Source organism: Cimex lectularius, unplaced genomic scaffold (assembly GCF_000648675.2).
Source record: "Cimex lectularius strain Harlan isolate CLEC.00 unplaced genomic scaffold, Clec_2.1 scaffold13, whole genome shotgun sequence".
NCBI lineage: Eukaryota > Metazoa > Arthropoda > Insecta > Hemiptera > Cimicidae > Cimex > Cimex lectularius.
Genome location: NW_019392649.1, coordinates 999,217 through 1,017,056, shown reverse-complemented (window position 1 = coordinate 1,017,056; position 17,840 = coordinate 999,217). Strand labels below are relative to the sequence as shown.

The window sequence follows — 17,840 nt, the reverse complement described above, 5'->3', positions numbered from 1 at the left end:
TCCTTTTATGTGACTTTTTTCTCACACCAAAATGCCTATCTTTTAGTTTTACTAACACGATCTATTTTTCTTATTAATTCTACTTTCATCCCCATGTTTAAAATATACCGAAACACAAGGTAGAATGGTATAAGCAAATGATGTGTAAAAATTTAGATTACATTATACATTAATAATAATTTATTTAGTAAATTAATTTAGTAAATTAATTTTTCAATAATTTTAAATAAAACTTCCACGAATGGTAAATGTTAGTACCGTCGGATTATTTATTTATTTTGTAACGAAAATTATTTTAAACACCGGGAATATATGACAAATCGTTTTATGTATTGGGTACAATATTTAGTCTATAGCCAATACTAATTTATTATATATGTATGTTCGATATATGTTATGCATTTGTTTATTATCCTACACTTCATCCACTCTTTCGCGCACCTATTGACTTTCGTAAAAGTCAATAATTAAATCAATCATTGGAGAAATTGCCAGATGATGTGGTTACTGTGCTACCAAAAAACCTCTCCACTAAATTCTTATTTTTAAAGAAAACATAAAATTGCACATATAATAAAAATGAATTCAGAAACGAAATAAAAATGGTCAAAAAGCGGAAGAACTCAGAATGAGTCATTCGACACTGGATTTTACACACGTTTCACTCAAGTTCGAACGGTAATTTGCGTATACGCCAATCATAAGTCAAGGTGAGTCGGTTTTCAGTTCATTGGAACAGTTATCGCGGTGATCTAAAAGAAGTTATTTAATCGTTAAACAATTAAACACAAATATTACAAAACGCATAAATAAGAGCAATTTTTTCTAGGTCAAAGCCTTTTATTTAATATTTATTTAATTTAATTTAATAATTTAATATTTTTGGTTCAACTAGCATAACTAGGTCAAAAGGAAATCATTCGATGCCTAATATAGTCAATTATGTTATTCCAACAAAACAAGGTTCAACAAAATATTAAAAATATGATATTGTGTTTGCTCTTACCGTCGAGAAAATAATAATTTACAAAAACTTTTGTGTAACCATGTTCGAAAAAATTATAAAATGAGTTGATGATGGTGTTGGTCAGCGCGTCAGTGAACTTTATGCTAAACCGGCATAGGGTCACTTATTGGGTAGTTCCTCACTGATGATGGCTCAATGGTGAAACGGGTTTTGTGTAATTGAACAAACCCGCTAGTCAAGACGACCCAATGCCGGCTCAGTATAAAAATAATGTTTCTTTTTTATGTTCCTTAACGTTCCTTGTATCAAAAAATGAGTAAAATAGCATTAAAAAAATTATGGATAGTTTTGGGAGACTCTGGACGTGAACAGACATTTTCAAAGTTGGACCATATAAAATCTGAATTCAGATAACGATAGAATTGTCAATCAATCCAGTACGGTGAAATATTGTCTGAATGAATAAACAAATACTTTTTTCACAAAAGTTCAAATATTCACCTTCTGTAAGTTCATTAAATTTATCAAACATAATACATATTAATGGATGTAAAAATCTCGCTTCTTAATATAAAATGAGATTTTATTTTGTTTTGTGAATAGAGTTCTTATTAAAATCCTCAACTTCCTTGGCCAACCGAACATGATTAGACCTTTTCTAACAAAAGTTTGCCGCCCACTGGTAAAAACATGAATTTACTCTAAAAAATTTACGAGAGAAATGTCTTTCCTGTCCTTCCCGTCGTCGTCAAATTAAATTCCTTAGAAGAAGGCAAAATAATCGGTAATTTTAGATAACCGAAATATATTACTTTTGCGCTGAATCCTTTCGAATTTTCTACAATGATTCATTCACGAGTTTGGTCAATTAAAATTAGTCTATCATATTTGGTATAAGTTCATAAATTGTATTGGGTATTTCTTTGTGTTTTTATTGTTATAAATAAATTTACAAATTAGGACTTAGTGATGGTAGTAAGCGGGAGATCCATAGCCGACGTGAGAAGCGTATCCGAGAGGAGCGGCATAACCGTGAGCGGCGTAGGCGACGGGGGCGGCGACCTTAGCGACGACGGGAGCGGCGTAGGCGACTGGGGCGGCGACCTTAGCGACGACGGGGGCGGCAACGGCGGCCTTAACGACGGCGGCTTCTTTGTGGACGACGGCGTTGAATCCGTTGACGGGGTCGGCGGTGTAGTCGACGGTACGGCGGGTTCCGTCGGCTTCTAAGAGGGAGTAGCTTCCGTGGACGACGTCCCCGTCACGAGTTTCGTGTTGGCTCTTGGAGTCTCCGGTCAAAGCGTCTTGGACATCGTAGGCGTAGCTGTATTGGGGATGGGGGTCGTATTCGTCAGCGACGACGGTCTTGGCGAGGACGGGGGCGGCATGGGCGGCGTAAGCGACAGGGGCGGCATGGGCGGCGTAAGCGACAGGGGCGGCATGGGCGGCGTAGGCAACAGGGGCATGGGCCACATGGGCTACTGGGGCGGCGTACCCGAGTCCTCTGGCGTATCCAGCGTATCCGGCGTATCCGGCGTATCCCAGGTGAGCTCCAGGAGCGACGACGGCGGGTCCGGCGACGACTCCAGCCCTAGCGACAGCTACTACGGCAGCGAACACGAGAAACTATAAATTCAAAATAAATTATAACACAACACTTCCACGACTTTACTAAAACTAAATATAAATTTTTGTTATAAACCTGCCTTGAATGCCATGATTGCTTGATGGGAAATAATACTTTGTCCAACGAAGCTGTTCCTTTTATACACGTACGCTTGTGAAACTCTTGGCTTTCAGATATCACCCCTCTCACTTCGCCTTCAACTTAAACCACTAGTTCCATAAAATTCCGCACATTCCACACCCCGATGGATCATGTTCAAACGTATGATCTGCTATCGAACCGTTCTCATTATATGCATCCACCTCACACAAATAACACGTTGTTCAGCTTTTGCCATGAGATTTGTATTAATGAAAGAATTTTTGCTGCAGGATAGGCGACCTATCTTAAAATCCCACAAATGACATCCACTTATACAAATGAAATCACGTTTTGGTAATTATCAACTTCTTCTTCGTTCTTGTATCTTACACTTTTGTTTTTATATCTACAGTTATCCTTATCATTAATATAGCCCGATAATTTTAGAGCAGCGAATATCAAATTTATTGGGTCAGGACCTACCCTTTTAGACAACTAATAAAAAAGCGCGAGTTTTATAAAGTATATAAAAAATATATTGTCTACACTTGGTTCAAAATGATATTCAGTGTGAATGCTGTAATGTGTAATGCTTTTGTCGTTGCATGTACATATTATAAAATTTTACATGTGGCTCGCAATCCAAATTGAAGAGCGTCGAATGATTTTGCTAATGTGTGGTGATTAGTCGATCTTTAAAGATCGAAACGTTGGCACGATAAAGAAAATGTTTTTCTGAAATCTACACCACACCAGATTTTGCTAATGTTATTATCAACATTGAGGTGGTGCTATCTCGCATTAATTTAAAACTTCTAGCCCTAAACAATTTATTTGTAATATTTCATCGATTATTTTTTTGACTGATCACTTGTTCTCGTAATATTCTACAATTTGGTTTTGAACCACTTGGGGTACAGCCACCAGATTTATCGACCTTGATTATTACATTGTTAAATATAAATCAAGCTCACTTACAGTCAACCCTAATAACACAGACATAAACAATCTTTTTAGGTCGGTGTGTAGTGATTTTTTAAAAAAATATTTACATTCACATCTGTATTGGGACATGTAGCTTAGCTTATGACGACCTTGTCTCCTGGCGGAAGGATCCTTTTTACATTTGCAATAAATAACATATGATAATATTTTGAATTCTTTTTTACTAAAGTTTGCTCGAAGGACGTTTTAGACGTTTTGTGAGGAGGTGGAGATGTTAAATGAAGACATTGCAGTGAAAGATTCGGATAATTTAATAATATCACCACCCTTAGAAAGACGCATCCACAGGATATTTGACCCTGTGGCCTGTATTTTAGTGGTTCTCCATATAATTAAAAACTATAAGAATAATTAAATAAATTTCATGTGATTTTGGTCAAAAAGTAACAGGTTGACAAATAACCACTTCTCCAGGCCATAAAATGGCATAGCCGGATGGATTGAAGCCCTTTTCCTAACAGCAGAATCATCTCCATTTTTTCTTGTAATGTACAATAAATTTTAACGATTTGTTCAGTACGCAGAAGGACTATTCTTTAGTGTGATGGTTTTTAATATAAGTGTATGTATTTTTTTCCTGTGGGGGGATTGTTCATAAGCCTCTAAGGCCAACAAATCAATCATACATTTTATTTGCAAACGTTAATTTCTTTATGTTTCAAATGTTTGTATTTGTGGACAGAAATTTGCACCCGACTGTAACACCTTTTAATGAACTACATCCATACCGTCCTGGTCGATGTTATTCGAAAAAATCGTTTCGAAATTTTTCTTTCTGTACCAACAGAAAGTAATTTAATATCAATTAAAATGAAAAATAAATAAATTGGTGATTAGTTGAAGTAGTTAGGGATTCGTTTCTCCGAAAAACGATTTTTGCAAATTACTTGAGAAAGGTTCTCCAAATGAAAAACCGTTTGCACCGCTGAAATCAATGTCAAAAAGTCAACGTACATTGATGAATAGTTTATTTAATAGTTTCACATATCCCTTTATCCTGGAGAAATAAATCACAACTTTTTGGCTTACGAGAAACTAGACAAAAAGCAAAAATCTTTTTACAAAAACGCCATAATGAAAAACTCTCAACTCATCCTGTACACGCCAAACCTAACCACCGAAGGGACGAAGTTCTGAAGTACATATCCAGCAATGATTTGGACGCAAGGCAAAAAATTTAATAACAATTCCATTTAAGTAAATGCCAAAAACGATTTTTTAAGAAATTGTACAATGCATTACCAAGGCCAATTATCCGATTATAGGTGCAAAAGAACTGTTCACATGAAACTACTCTAGCTGGAATTCACTTGCACAACTTGATTGACTAAAACCGCCACAAAGGTTTTAATATTTCAACATTGAAAAATCAATTCACCATAAAAACCTAATTGCCAGATCAATGTGAAGTTGCAAATGTTATTATTTTTTTAATAAAATAGTTTCAAAAGATATATGTTAGAAATATATATAAATTTCTGAATTTTACTGCTACCATTGATGAATAATATAGATTAAATATGTTAAATTATTAATGTGGTGTTCCTGAAATTATAATTTTTTACATTGTTCAGCTCAGTTACATCCTACGATAAGTATACATATACAAAAAAACTTGTATAAATAATTGAGTGTATATACAAATTAATAGGGTACAAAATCGGCACCTGCAAATTTGGTTTCTTCACGTATCTTTTATACTTTCGAATTATAAAGAACTAAAAAGTGGTGACCATATAAAATTTCCATTTGGAAGGGAGAAATTCTCTCCGTTAAATTCATCCGTTTTGGTTAATTTGATTCGCAAAATTTAGGTGAACTAGCACGTGAAGCTCAATGAAATTATGATTTGAAACACTCATCGTTATTCTTGGTTACATCCTATTTTTACAACTTAATATATAAATCAAAATTGCTTAAGATAAATACAAAGTAGCACGAAGCGACAAAAGGAAAAAGAAAAAATCCTGGTACTGTGCTTAACTCCTACAAATTAAATGGTTGATTTTCTGGAACTATGGAAAGGACTTTTCAAATGTGTGAAAAAATTCATCCTCAAAAATTCAAAGATTCTTTATGGAGATATTAAAGTTTTCCTTCAAAACTCGATAATTTCAATTTATCATATTACTGATTGTTTTTATTTAAAGTTAGGCTTCAAAAACCCAAATTAAATTTTCATCTTTCATTAAATAAAATTTTTAAATTTCTTTTAACCCGTCACACAATAAATTGAAATCATCGAGTTCTGAAGAAAAACCTCAATATCTCCAGAACGAATCATTGAATTTTTGAGTTTCTGATCAAAAATTTTTAAGTTTAAAAATATTTTCAAAATGTGTGAAAAAGAAGTTTAAAAAAAAGTGATCGCTAGGTCGGCTTAATGCCCCAACTTGGTAAAATTCTAACAGCACCAGCAGATTCTACGTGAAAAATTAATTTACCTTTGTAACCACACTTAGTTTTACAATAAAATAGGCAGCGTAAAATTAAAAGCCAATATCTTTTATAAAACCTTACATAGTATACTACTATATATGTATTATAAAATAAGTATATAGTATGGGAGTTACCATGGCTACAACTCAATAACAACAAATGTTACACAATATTAAGTGCTACACTGTGCTTTTTTTCTAATATCACTTGACCATACTTTTCCATAAGTCTCGATGGATTGTCATGAGTGTGGTAGCTGCTAGTTTAACAAAGAGAATTTTCGTGGGTGGACAGGTTAAAGAATTTAAGACGGCGGGTTCGTTCTAGGACGAATAAATAGAATGTTGAGATCGATGTGATGGTGAAGTTTGACGTTTAAAAAAATTTAGTCGCCTAACCTGTAAAAATACAAATAATAAGCTTGACAAACTTATAACGGTTAACTTTCATCGACCACATCCCTGATATTAATCTATAACCTGAGAATTGCTATTCGATATCTACAAACTTACTGAACGCAACAAGCTCTCAATGTACCACGTAAAAATTACAATAATCGTAAAATGCCATTCCAGCCCTGGTTGAGGATTGTAATATAAAGAAGGGATGTTCTGATGGATCTTCGATTACAGAGACTCGATGTTGAAGCTTGGCAAACTTATAGCAGTTATCTTGATTGACCTCATCTCTGATATACGTCCAAGCTTTCAAAATTGCTCGTCGATATCATTATATCCTTACTGTATGTAAAGAATTGACAAACTACCATGTTAAAAAATAAAATAAGAAATATTGTAAAAGGCAAAGACTGCTCTCCAGCCCTGGTTAAGGATTGACGTAAGGATGGCATTCACTATTTTCTAAAGGTTCTTGTTCTGTTGAATTCTTTGGATGATGAAGTATTTCATTGAAGTCGGTTTTAATAATTTATATCAGGAGTTTATTATTTGGTTTATTATTATTTTTATTAGTTTCGTTCGACGGTGTTAAAGATGGTAATGAGTATGAACGTCTTCAAGTTCAGTCTTGTTAAATACAATGAAGTTTGGTCGTTGCCGATCTTTAATCGCTGTTTTCGCCTGTCTAAATTTCACCTTTTAGACCCTTGGGCAGACATAAACGATCGTAAACGGTCAAACTATAGATTTACACCCCGCAGACCCCGAGAGAAAAATCTCACAATATTAACGTTATTAATATGTATTAATTAATCTCACAATCAAATGTTTTTTTGCCTCCATAATATGGTCGTAAGGATTTTTTCCTTTGTAACTTAAACTTTCGTCTCTGCTAATGGATTTCTTGGAAGATCGATTTCTTTTATGAAGTAAAGAATTCTTCTCAAAGGTTTGGTATCAAGAATGGTTTTCCCACCTACCCTAGCTTTTTCATAACTATTGCAGAGCATTTGCTACCTCTTCTGGACATAATCGACATTGAACAACTGTTGATGTTCCATTTTGTAAAGGAATATTTAACTGGAGTGTGTCTTGTAATTATGCAAGTTAGAGGTTTTAATTCCTTTCTGTTAAGTAGGATTTCCTCTTTTCCATTGGGTTATTTTTGCGAGTAGTCTTTTCACTTGCCTCGTGCCTGGTTTTCCTTCCAATTGTTGTTTGTACTGTGTTGATCTGCGAAAGTGAACTCATGATGAACATGTGGGTCACTTATTGGGTCCGTCTTCCGTCGCATATTTGTTGAACTACTCAAACGTGTTTTGGCTGTTCCGAACGGTTCCTCGCTGAAGTTGGCACAATGCCGAACGCGTTTGAGTAATACAACAAACCCGCGAGTGAAGACGGACCCAATAGGTGACCCAATGCCGGTTCTGGGTATTCGTTGTATTTTTTAGTTACTCAAGATTCCTTTTTTTTTTTTTTTTTTTTTTATGTGGCTGTAGTTGGCTATCCACAATTGGGAGTGAAAAATGCTTTTATGGGACGAGTTCTGTTTAACACTCTGTATGTTTCTGTGAAAAAAATTATCCTACAAATCAAACTAAATGAGAAAAAAGATACGTGTTAATTTATTGATTCTGAATTAAAAGAAATTCGTGACCAATTAAAACTATTTTTTTCCATTTCTTTACAAGGATTAAGAAAAATGTCTTCAGACAAAATGGCTATTAGATTTAAATCTATACTTCTTCCGCCCTAGAGGGTTGGAATAACACTGCCAATAACTTTTCTCTGAATAATTGTTCGACATTCTATTACAATGCTACTGGGATGTGTCAATGTGTCAATTAAACATCACGGATGGGTGGAGATGTTGAAATTTCGGGGTGTAGAACGTGATCTTATTTGAATTCGGAAACTCTGCATCGAGGGTGAAAGTTAGGACTTGTCGTTAGTACCAAATGGCTTCGAAACCAGCTTATTTAACTCGGGGTGGGAGTTTGCCAGGTGTGTATTATTACGTTGCGCTATAGATGGTCTAAAGGTTACCTGGAAAAAAAGTCGACGCGAACAATTTAAGGCTTCCCTTCACACAATCGGGCGCCTTTCCTTGTTGGACTTATGAAATTATTAATGATCGTTAACAGAGCCGTCCGTGAGCCGAATGAACCATGAAACGGCAAAAATGGCAACGGGCACGATGATAGAATCCTAGTTTGCGTAAACCAGGACGTTCTTTTCTTGTCGACCGTTTGTGTCTTGCCACCACTTTGCGGCGATCACAATTAACACCATTGATCTATGTTAACAAATAATCATAGCATTCAGTAGAAAAGGATCAAGGTTCAAACACCAACATAATCAAAATACCGTTCGTGTTGTTTTAAAGTACACGGTAAAGCCGATGCCAAGTCAAAAGCTTTGGCCGTATACTATATATTTCCGCCTCTATTAACATTTGAAGGTGTAAATTGATTTTTTTTTGGTATATATGGTTGGCATTGAAACAAACATGAAACCTCTTAAGACTTTCACGCTCCACCTTCATTTGAAATGATGACTGAAGGTTCTGCCCTTCACCGGACCACACGCTTCCTGGGAAGGTTGCTCTACAAATCAACACTAAGTGAATCTTCTGGCTTAGACGATGGTCAACTCTCTCCCTATCAGCTGCTACTTCCTTGATTCTTTCTACTCCCTAGCTGGTCGACACAAAGATAAAATCTAACACGAAAGAGGCTTCACTTTATCGTTTTCTCTTACACAAGGTGCTGATAGCTGATTACAGGTACCGTATCACCGCAACCTAATCAGATGACTTCAACTTCCTCGTTTAGATTGAAAAAGATATTCCGAGCCTAAACTTCAAGTCATGGTTAGTTAGAATGTTTAATTTCAAAAATCGTCCTCTTTGCAATATTAAGTAAGAAGTACTATTTTGTAGTGCCTATCATTTATAAAGTTTCGTCTCATTTATAGCCACAGTGCGCCCATCCTCTGTTCCTAATTGCTCGTTCGAGTGGGTAACAGACCATATATAAATAATCGTTTATTCCAATTCTTCCGTAAATTACTCAAAATTCAACTAACGCGCTATTTCACGTTAAGGTCGGCGGGGTGATGAACTGGTAATTTGGTCTCTCACTTTGTGAGTTTGTGTCTTTTTCTAGCTTTATGTAAGTATGTTTCGGTGTCTCCCTGTTTCTTCACCTTAACTGGTCACTGAATACGACAAAATGGTCAAACGCGCCTGACTATTCAAAAGAATGCTTAACTACTTCTGTGAATTTATTAAATTAGCCCAAAAAGTATTATTTGTTGTTTAAAGATTTATTTTTTTGTATAGGAACTATAACAAACTTCCTAGCCACTGCTCTGATTTACCTTTCTATTCCATATTCTTATTAACGTTTTGATTGAATAAATTATATATTATTGTTATTACTGGCATTTTGCACGTTCAATATCTTGAATACTTCAAATTTAATATTCGTGACTCGTCCTTCCTTTCGGATAACGGTGTGCACTTGATGCGACCTCTAATTATCCTCGTGGAAAGTAGTGTTTTCTCAAAGGTCAATATCAGCCTATAGTTAATATCCGTCTCACCCACACAGCCGAATCGGTAACTTGAGTTGCAACAGAGGTGTCAAGTTTACGTAAACGTAAAGCTCCTTTAGATATGCACCCGGCTGAGATGTATCGATAAGCCGAGCTTCAACCGGCTAAAGCCTCGAGGTAAGCACGGATCGATAAAGAACGATATAATGTAGTCACGGTTTCTATAATAAAGTCCTAATCGTATTTATCTATCAATCATTACATCGTAACGACCTCAAATCAGAACAAATCAAAAATTAGGAAACTTAAAAACGAACTGAAGAAAGTTAAATATGACTACTTTATTTGTATGCGCTTATTTGTTGTTCTTTAAGAATTCACGTGGGCAACAATTATTTTTCCCTTCATAATATTTTACATAATTTAAAAATATGAAAATATCATAAACAATCATTTTAAACAAGACAAAACAATTTATTTTTATTGATTCTCTAATAATTGGTGCGTCGAATTTGCCAAAATTCATAAAAATAATGGATTATGTATTATATATATCCTGTGGCTATTACAAAAGATACTGTAAAAAACTACTACCAAGATATCCACAGAGTACAAATGACGCAAAAAACCTTTATGTTATCCATCTATTCGATATTCTAGTTTGTTTACGTACGGTTTAAGTAAGTGTGCTGTCAACTGAGTTAACCGACTCGCAGACCACAACAGCCAAAACTTCATTTTAAAGAACAAATACACATCAAAAGACAGACTAGAAATGGGCAAAGATTCTTAAAAATTTTTGAAGAGAAACAGTTCTATAAAACAGGCAAAATACACAATTTGACATATAGCAATACAGATTGCCATAGAGACAACAAAGTAAACAACATACTTACAAACGTCCTTAAAAACACTACTGTATGAATTTTCTTGAATTAGACATTAAAAATCGTGAGATATCTCTGTGTGGTTTGTTGTTGTACCTGTATCGATCGTTACCGATCATCTGCCTATATTCTGTATGCTTGGTCTCAGACAGATAGCGAAATGCAGAAACGCGTCTGACAGACCAACAAGGATAGGCAAACCAAAATGATCTGAAACGACTAAATTGCAAATTAAAAAATAGACAACGAACCACCATACGATATATACATATATAGAAAATCAGAGCTGTTGAAAAACCACAACAACCATAGCAAAGATAATAGCAGGTCTAAAATACTTCGCAGACATTCGGCCCAAAACACACCGGACTAGACAATTTGATTGAAACAAACCGAAACAAAATGTTCGTCGTGAATGAATATGACTGTAAGAACGTAAACCACACTCCAGGCAAAGCATTTAGACATTTGTGAACGTGGTAGTGAAGACTCCTTTCGTGGGTCGGTCTGATTTTACAACAAAATATTATATATATCTGAAAATATTTTGATGTACTGGCGCCATAATTAATTGGCGGCATGGCTGTTGATAAGCAGGTGCTGTTCTTTGGACTATTTGAAAAGGTTACATCATACATTTCTTGCTTTTCCACCTGGCTACATATATTAATTGAAAACGGTCGTTTGTTTAAATTTTCGTTTGCTCGCCTTTGACAATTTTCTATGTCTGGAATTAAACTTTAACAAAAGTCAATGTTTTCTGGTTCCTTTGGCTTTGTTCGGGACTGCAGAAAATGAATCGTAGGGTCCGCAACCTTGTCAAGCAGCCAGTCGTTTCTTGAAATTTAGAATATATGCTACTTTTGTTTGGTAGTGTATGAAGCACATCGGGTTTCGTGAAACAGCGCCAAACAATGGCTGATAGTGCCTAAAGCAGACTGAAGCAAAAGAACGTTTGGTGTGGTTTATCCCCCACGAATCTGTACATAGTAAAAAGGACTGTACGGTTTGCTTCAAACAGCCTAGAGCAGTCTCAAGCTGTGTTGACCAATTCAATGATTTTTGGGCCTAAAAGCAATACAATTAACCAATTAGAAGTATAAATATTAATTAGAAATAATGGAAAACGTTGTGGGATTTTCATTTTAAGTCCGATTTATGCGATATTCATAGATAATGGACTAGTTAAAATTAAATTATTCCATAGATAGACATGTAAGGAAAAGTGTGCATTCTTGAAATTGACAAAATAAGACTTTTTTATTTTATAATAAAATTTTTCAATAAAAACCCATTAAATCTGCTTTAAGTAATTGGATATTTAAATAGCAAAAAATGGTTGTAGTTTAATTACTGTATAAATAGATGGCGATAAGTACAGCAATTTATTATTGTTATATCAGGTTAAAAAATAAACAAAGTTGATGTAGGTTCAAAATGAAATACGTCCTACCTGGAAAACATTTTTTTACGAGGGTTCGCAACAGCAGAGGTCATATCAACCGAATTTAAGGCCGCTGGATTTGAACCCGGCACCTTTACCTTACAGTGTCAACGCTTAAACCGTTGCGGCCACCGACGCCCCCAACGTTATTATTTTCTATCAATTTGGAACAATATATCAAAGGACAAAGTTGTTCCAAGATCAGAAAAAAGCCCATAGTCTGAACTTCCTCAGGGAACAGATTAAGAGAGTGGGGGGCAAGGATTACATAGTCAAGATCTTTTAATTTGTTCACAGTATGAAATATGAGGTCGGGCGTTGTCATGCAAGATGATTCCAACCCTTAACTGTTTAGTGTAAGTTGTTTTTCGATCAGATTTGGATATATTTGGTCATTTTTTGACAGTAAGTCGTTGATTTGTTACGTTTCGGCTTACGTTACGATGGTGGATAGACTTCTGACAATACAATTATTTTGATGTTTGAGCTATTAAAGTTCTTTCAGCCAATGTGGATACAAGGTTTTTGCAATATATTTTCGTCCTCCAATAGTCTGTCGAATGTTTTTTTAATGTTTGATGAGATTTTTCTTCTCTGCCTTCCAGAGTGATGTTAAACTTCTTTCGTTCTTATATCCTGAAGAAAATTTTCCAGACCACTAGTTCTTTTATTAGAACTTCATTTACCAAAGAATATGGTTATTATTCAGTTCAGCTTGAACAAATAATGACCGAGTTTAAACTCACGTAGTCACGTTTTGAAATGAAACTAATATATCAATATGTTTTAATCAATATGTAACTCTTTAATCTTATTCAAAGTGCCATAATAACAAAATCACACAACCTATATTTGCTATAAATTATGACGCACATGAGTTACCTGATGATCATTGCAGTGAGGATAATTCTGCCTTTGCTTTCTTTCGACTGGGCTTAAATGGTAAGGCACGACTATTACAGTTTCACCACCGATTTTAACCTGTTGCACGTTAGGAGTAAATTAGCCAATTGATCAAATGTTAATTGACCACGCCCAAACGCCCTGGGCGAGGTAAATAATTCACGTAACAAGATTTATGGATAATCATATCACAGCATTATCACCAATATAATGCATATTTGTTTATTGAAAAACTAGTAAAACAAGAAAAATAATAATTTAAAATGCTTCCAAATATGTCAGACGCTCATGGTAAATAAGTGTTTTTAGAAGCATTTTCAGTCTTTTATAATTCCATGGTTCAGAAAAAATTCAGAGTTGTTCGCTCCATCTGAAAACAAACCGTATTGCTTTGATTTCGTTCCTAGGCTTTCTGAGTCGCCCTATAAACCCCTCTATAAACTCAAACGATACTTACTATTTTATTCTAGAATTCTATTAACTTAAAACCGCTGCTTAAAATCTTCAGAGTGCGACAACGAATATATCCTCTATGAATTAGGAATCACGTGCGTACTATAAGTACGGTACAAGAGGTACAATTAGCATGTAGACCTATGCGAAAACCATTTGTCTCCTATCCAAGAACATCTTCAGCTATCAGAAAATAATTCACAAAATGAAAAATAAAACTGAATAAAGAAAACTGCACACAATTACAAACAGAATACTTTACATAACAACTGACAAACGAGGAATAATGGCCATCAACTCAAGGTACATACTTAGGAATATGCCTGGATACAAATTGACTTAAGAGAAAAGAACTTCTTCTGACTTAGACAACTATGAAGAGTTCTAAATCTAAAATCTGTCATGATTAAAAAACTTACTAAACTTTACTTCGACCACTTTGGACATACTAATGTGGGTTTTCAAGCCATCTAAGATCTAATGCATACCGGACGTTCCTCCAGATTACGAAAGTTCCAGTACAAACCTTTCGATCCACCGGCCTTATAAAAAAACTCATGAAGCGTTTTCTAACGCGTGTTCGAGAAATATTGAAGTTCACAGTAAAGCGTACACATGTGAACGCGCGCGATTCGAGATTCCCCTCACTACGCGCGTTTCACCGCCTGAGTCGAGATAGAAATAGCATGCCAATTACTCCTCCTATTTTGTTAGATCATAAAATTAAAGCCATTGTATATCGTGGTCCGATGGTTGAGATGGGAAGTTGGTCTCCGAGTGGATCGAAGTCACGATAGCTCAAGTGGTAGAGCAGCGGCTATTTAGCCGAAGGTCGTGGGTTCGAAACCCATTCGTGACACTGACTTTTTCATTTCAACCAATACCTTACATAAAGATTAATTAATTGGAATAAAATTAAAGGTTCATCCCATCTATGATTTATAAAATCAAACGGTTATCTCTTTTATGGGGGAAAATATTTATTTTAGTTCTTGATATTTTGTTTTTAGCTGCCAACATGTAGTTTAAAAAATATTAGATATTTATCTTTTGTTGAAGTACAAAATCATTGTTTTCTTTAAACTGTTAAAACTTTTTTTATTACATTTATTGGATATTTAGAACTACAAATATTGTGTTAAGTAAATATGTTCATGTATGCTAAATTTGTCATTTGAGTCTCTTATAGGAGATTGCTCACACTGACATTATTTGATAACACTGATATTGTAACACTGATATTATTTCAGTTTTTTTTTTTTTTTTTTTTTTTTGCGGGGTTTACTTTTCTATCGGCACAATAAAAATATATGACTGAAAGTGTTTTTTACCTATTTCATTAAATTATTGTAAGCATGTTAACCGTAATTAAAATCTTTAGTTTAAGTTATATAGTGAAAGATAAGCTAATGAATTGTTTATTTTCTATCTTGTATGTTCAAAATACATGCTTTTATTTAAGTTACTTAGCTAATAAGTTATTTTATCTCATCGTTTTGATCGAAAGGAAAAAGTATACAAAATATACTGTTGAGAGGGTTTGACCAATTATAATGTATAATTATAATATATATACTTCGGCGGGTTTAGCCGCAATCCACGTTAAAAATTATTCAGTCAAATAGGAAAATTCAAAATAATATTTTATTAAAAGGGTAAATATCTATTCGGTCTGTTCAGTTCAACGCGCATTTTATCAGAGAATGTTCTTTTTTTTTCGATCTTCATGACGGAAATGTAACTTCTTAACACCCATCTCTTGATCGATGAAATTGAAAACAGACCTGCATTGTGGAACGTGGGGTGTACCGATTATTATTTTTATTATAGCTCCCTCAGATCTGCCATAACTATCACAAATAACTATATCTCATCAACTATCACGTTCTTCACATTCCAGTGATTCGAGCGGTTCAGCATCACAGCATGATACGGAAGTTCTGGAGCTTTTTTTAAACTTGTCTAATGTCTGGAACTTTTAACTTGTTCTCCAATGTATTTGTAAAAGTTGATGTACTCACGTTCTTTAAACATTATCAATGTTTCATGACGAGTTTTTTTTTGGCGGGAAGGATTCCCTCACACACTGACAACTTTATGATATAGCGCCCTTAATCAATGCAAAAAATCGGCAAGAGTTAATTGATGTTCTAAAATAATTGAAAATTTTTGGTTCATATCAAGTAATTTTGGAAGAGAATACGTACTATTTGTGAATCTATCTCTTAAAATAGGATGGACCAAATTTGTCGTGGACTTATAGATTTTATCGGCGATAGAGAAAATAATACCACAGAAAAACGACTTCTCCAAGTTCCATCATAAAGTAGCCCTTCCAAGCTCAACATGTGTTCGCCACAAGCGCTTGTTTATGCGCGAATGATCTCGCGATCCAACGCCCTAAGCACTGTACTGTTTAAACGGCGATGGCCACTTTGTAAGCACGATTGCTTGTGTCCCGCAAGTCACAAGTGTCCTCTAGGTCCTGTCAGTGTCGTGACCGGATGAAAAAAAAATAATACGAACATATAACCATGTACAGCCTATGAATAAATGAATATATAAATGCATTTTACTAGAAGTCAATATTATTCATTCAATGAACCCATAATTTCAGTTGGTAGAATAATTTACCGATCTTGATCCAATACAGTTTTTTCCTTTAAAAGTACCATTATTGAATGTCCCTTCATAAATCTGGTATCACAATCGGCTTTGGCGTGTTTCTCAACTTCAATGGTGCAAGGCTTTGAATTTGGACAGCGTGGTGGTATTCAAATCACCCGCGCCCAAGAAAGTGGGTTACCCAATCTGTTTCTTCTGAGTCATTTCAATATTGGATGTGCGGATTAGGAAAAGTTCTGAAATTTCAATGTTCAATCAAATTATTCCGATTAACAGCTTTATTGTTGGTTTAGGATTAGGGCTAGTTTTTCGACTTTTTATGTATGGTCCGATACATCCATTGACAATACCAACCGTTCTAAAATACATCTTTCGACAACATTTTAATGCTTTTATCTATTTTTAAACACACAGTTGAAAATAGTAAACACTATTTTCAATTCAAATAAAAAAAAAAGGATAAACTGCAAATACGCCTTAAATCATCATGATTTAAGCGTAAGTACTATTATTAAATAAGCCAACCAAACGCGTTTAAATAATGAAATAACCCAAGGTAACGACGCTCTACCGCAGAATTTTTTATAATTGATTTCTAAAGCTGATACCTATATAGAAATATTTTAATCCACTCATACAGTAATAACACTACATTTGAAATTAATACATCAGGCAGCAAATAGACAATAAAGACAATTTTTAAATAGTCTTTACATAAATTTTAGATACAGTATTTTCGAGATGCAAGATTTGATTTAAATGATTTGTTTTAAAATTATTTGAGTCAAAATTCTATTATGCTGAACTATATTTAATGTCTATTCAATTGAACGCTAGTGTAGTTGTGAAAAGTAGTGGTGACCGCCTTCAAAGATGAGACCATGGGGCGTCTCAGGTCATCAAGTCTGTCTGTCAGACACTTTCACATTTATGATAGTAAATAATAAAATAATTAATCCATATATGTCTTTAATAGTCATAATTGACCGTATTAATTATTTTAATTAATAATAATTTTTATCTAAGTTCTTGGTTGAAATGAAAAAGCTAGTGACACGAGCAAGATTCAAACCAAGAATCGAAGGCACGATATCTCAAGTGGTTAGCGGCGTATTGAGCCGAAGATTGTGGGTTCGAATCCTGCTCGTGTCACTAGCTTTTTCATTTCAACCAAGACCTTAGATAATTATAATTGTATAATTGTTAAAATAATTAAGCTGATAGATATTGGTCGGCGAGCGAACACGTTGAAATGCCACTGAGTGTCTGGGTCCGTCTACACTAACGAGTTTCGATGTCACACAAACGCGTTTCAGCTTTACGTCATCTTTAGTAAGGAATATAATTGACCCAATACCAGTTCAAGATATTTTGATTAATTTTCAGTCCATTAATTGATCACTAATTCTATACACTAATTGAATTACACGTACAAGTTCTTTAAGTACAT

At 34.6% G+C, this 17,840-nt stretch overlaps 1 protein-coding gene across 1 annotated transcript; it reads right to left on the bottom strand.

Annotated features, from left to right (window-relative positions):
* Window positions 1-1,883: 1,883 nt before the first annotated feature.
* On the bottom strand, window positions 1,884-2,766 carry LOC106664494 (larval cuticle protein A3A-like). Its single transcript, XM_014390250.2, has 2 exons — window positions 2,674-2,766; window positions 1,884-2,593 (listed from the first exon to the last, which is right to left on the bottom strand). Exons 1-2 carry the CDS (start codon window positions 2,683-2,685, stop codon window positions 1,931-1,933), a joined length of 675 nt encoding a protein of 224 aa, XP_014245736.1. The 5' UTR covers window positions 2,686-2,766; the 3' UTR covers window positions 1,884-1,930.
* Window positions 2,767-17,840: the final 15,074 nt, after the last annotated feature.